General features: G+C 49.8%; 1 protein-coding gene across 1 annotated transcript; it reads right to left on the bottom strand.

Annotated features, from left to right (window-relative positions):
• Positions 1-316: 316 nt before the first annotated feature.
• On the bottom strand, positions 317-1,209 carry LOC138833405 (undifferentiated embryonic cell transcription factor 1-like). Its single transcript, XM_070031752.1, has 2 exons — positions 735-1,209; positions 317-573 (listed from the first exon to the last, which is right to left on the bottom strand). Exons 1-2 carry the CDS (start codon positions 1,207-1,209, stop codon positions 317-319), a joined length of 732 nt encoding a protein of 243 aa, XP_069887853.1.
• Positions 1,210-3,511: the final 2,302 nt, after the last annotated feature.

Raw genomic sequence — 3,511 nt, 5'->3', positions numbered from 1 at the left:
CCACCTCCCCTTCTGCCCCTTCCACTATACCTGGCCAGGCTTTTCAACTTACCTCTAGAGGCTTTTGAGTTCTAAGTTCCTGCTAGGAACTTCTCTCCACAGCTGTCCCCTAGGGAGTGGCTCTTCTGACACCAGTCCAAAGTCCCTGAACTCAAGGCCCAGGGTCCTGGATCTCACTTGGGCCTACATCTATTATATCCTGGATCCAAAAGAGACTTCACGAAACCCAGATAAAAGTGCTAGGAACTTTATTATTATTATTTTTTTTATCAAAAAGGCTTTCTTGAATGCTGGGGGTGGGGGGGTGGCGGGGTGGCTAGCTCGGCTTGCCCAGGATGCCGCACAGGGTGGCCACGCTGCCCAGGATGAAGCCCAGGGCCAGGGACAAGGTCTGGTCGAAGGAGCCAGGCAGCTGCTCCACGTGCTGGTTCCGGGTCAGCAGCTGGTCTCGCAGCAGGCCCAGCATGCCCACGATGTTGCCCAGGTGCGTCAGCGTCTGCAGCAGGGCAGCATTCAGCGATGGTGTGGCGGCCGATGGCAAGAGGTTGGCAGGGGCCCAGGGCGATGCGGCAGCTGCGGGAGGGAGCGCAGGGTCAGTGCTGCAGCCCACCCTCCGGCCTCTGACCCTCCGGCCCCGGCCGCCCCTTCCAGCCTCCAGCCCCAATCGCCCTCCCCCCCCCACGCCCCCCCCTTGCCCTGCCGACCCTTTCCCTCTCCCGCGGCCGCCTGCCTACCTGGCTCATCTAGGGCTGGTGCGGGCGCGGAGGGGGCGGGGTGGCGGCCATGCTGTGGGCACCCCGGCCCCGCGGGGCGGCGGCGGGCGCGCTCGTCCGGCCCATCGTCGCCCAGCAGCCCCATGAGCTCGTGGATCTGTGCGTCCAAGGGCCCGGGCGCTTGGCCAGTGGCCTTGGGCACCTTGTTCTTGAGGAACTTGTAGCAGCGAGGACATTTTGCGGGAGTGCGCAGCACCTGCCTCAGGGCTAGCGCCACCGCCCGCGGTGGGGTCCCTGGTGCGTCCTCAGCTGGCGGCAGCATCTCGCCCATGGGATCTGTCGGCGAGGGCAGCACCAGCGGTGGCGGCCGCCTGGGCCGGAGCAGCATCCCAGCGGGCCGCATGGGCTCCGGGGTTGGGGCGGTGCCCGGGGGCCTGCGGGGGCCCGGGGGGTTGCGAGGGCCTGGGGGCTGGGAGACCCTGGGCGGCTGTGGCATCTCGGCTGCCCGCACACTCTCTGCCGAGCTAGGAACTTTATTACTACCACATGGGACCAGTTCCTTCCACTGGGAAAGTAGGAACAGCCTTGAGCTCAGGGTAGGATGTGTTTTTATAGGGGTAGATTAGATAGAGTTATATATACAAGCCATGCAAGGCAGGTTTGGCATATTTTTCATTGGTTACAGTTATATGACCTTTAAATTAATTTGTTCTTTATGGTAATATCATATGTAATCATTTGTAATAGGTCACTCATAGTGGGACCACTCAGCGGTGGTCTTCAATTGGTGGGCTTAAGGCCTTGTTACCAAGGCAAGCAAGCAAGGTTATAGAAGCAAAACTTGGCAGAAACATAGCCTTGACTCACAGAAGCATAGGCAAAACATAATCTTGACTTGGTCAGCATGATCAATACTATCAAAGCTATTGACACTACTTTAGAAATTATTTTTATTATAAGCTCCTAACTGCTCTTTAATGCAGCTGGTGATAAGCCTCAGTTGTCAATAGGCTTTTGCAAAGCTGCCAGTTTGGTAAAATTGAGTAAGGGTGCGATGTTCTTTTGCTTTTTTATCAAGGATGGGGAAAGGACAAAAGTTGACTACTGGTCAGCCTTTGTCTGGGGTTTTTCTTTACCAGGAGGTTTTTTCCCTTTATCAATAATTGTGTTTTGTTTTCTGATTTCACAGTTTTGTACCCATGGCTATTCTTTTCCCAGGGAAAAGGGGGTTCAGGGGAGAAAGTAAATTTCTAAGAGCAGGAGGGACTGAGGCCAGACAACAGAAGAAATTTCTGCCAGTGAATAGTAACTTGGATATTACAGAAAACCAAAGATCTGGTGTTTTAGTGCATTAAGCTGTTCACATTGTAATCAAATTATCTGACTTCTCAAAAATGTAAAGGATTATTGCATTATTTTGAAGAAGAACTTTAGTTAATTTTCAAGTTTTTGCTAACACCAAAACTTGATGACTTTTCTTGGGAGTTTAAAACAACTCATTTATGTTTTTACATGATGATGACAGGCAGAAATTTACTGGTAGAACAAACTCCAGAGTTCATTTCAGGGGTTTCACAGAGCAAGGGCACCTGGGACTGAGGAATGTCTCTCAAGGCCTTCCACTAAGTGCGGCCATGTGGCCTGTCCCCTGACACAGGAGTCAGGTCATGACAGGAGTCATCCTGTTCAGGCGAGAATAGGATCTCACTGGGGCATCCAGATGAAGTGGACTGACCCCCTGGACAAAGTCACAGACGCTGACCAGTATCTTAAAAGATAGTTTATTCAATTGACCAGCCAGGGTTAACTCATCTAGGGAATGAGCAGTCCCAAACTCAAATAGCTCAGGGTTTATAAAGGTAAAAAAAATGCATTCTTTTAGAGCAGATTCAAGCAAGGTGGTGTACAGAAGAACTTCGCAGTTATTTTATTTTGCAAGCTCTTAAGTCACAAACATTCCCCAAACAATTAAAACCGTAAGTACTCCTGTAACAATTTCTTGACCTAAAGCAACGGGCAGTTCCTAGTTTGGGGGCCAGGTGTTTTGCTTTTTCAAATCTAGTAATTACAGTAGAAGGAACAGCTAGGGGGTAAATAAGCCTAGTTCTTTCCTCATAACTAGTTGTTCCAGTTCAATCCTGCCTTGCATAGTTTGGCCCTATTCTTAATGAATGAAGTTCCTACAAGAATTGGCTCACACCTGTAATCCTAGCTACTCAGGAGGCTGAGATCTGAGGATCGTGGTTCAAAGCCAGCCCGGGCAGGAAAGTCCATGATACTCTCATCTCCAATAAACCACTAGAAAACCAGAAGTGGCACTGTGACTCAAGCAGTACAGCACTTGCCTTGAGCTGAAGAGCTGAGGGATAGTGCCCAAGCCCAGAGTTCAGGACCCCTGACCAAAAAATAAATAAATAAAAATAAATAAATAAATAAAATAAAGAATCATTTAAGGAAGAAGCTAAGAAAAAGAAAATACAGCTAAGAACAAAAGAGAGCAGCAGAGATTACTAATCTCCATATCTAATAGTTATAAAAAACATGCAAGTTAAAAAAAAAGATTTCAGCCAGGTGTGGGTGGCTCACAACTGTAATCCTAGCAATACAGGAGACTGAGATCTGAGGGTCCTGGTTTGAAGCCAGCCTGGAAAGAAAAGTCTGTGAGGTTTTTTATCTCCAATTAACCTGCACAAAGCCAGACCTGGAGGTATGGCTCAAATGGTATAGCACTAGCCTCGAGCAGAAAAAGCTTAAGGAGGGGCTAGGAAGGTGGCTCAGTGGTAGTGCGCTTGTCTTGC

This window comes from Dipodomys merriami, unplaced genomic scaffold (assembly GCF_024711535.1).
Source record: "Dipodomys merriami isolate MVZ:Mamm:240054 unplaced genomic scaffold, mDipMer1.0.p SCAF_2063, whole genome shotgun sequence".
Lineage (NCBI taxonomy): Eukaryota > Metazoa > Chordata > Mammalia > Rodentia > Heteromyidae > Dipodomys > Dipodomys merriami.
Note: the sequence above shows the minus strand (reverse complement) of the source record. Positions and strands in the feature narration are given on the sequence as shown.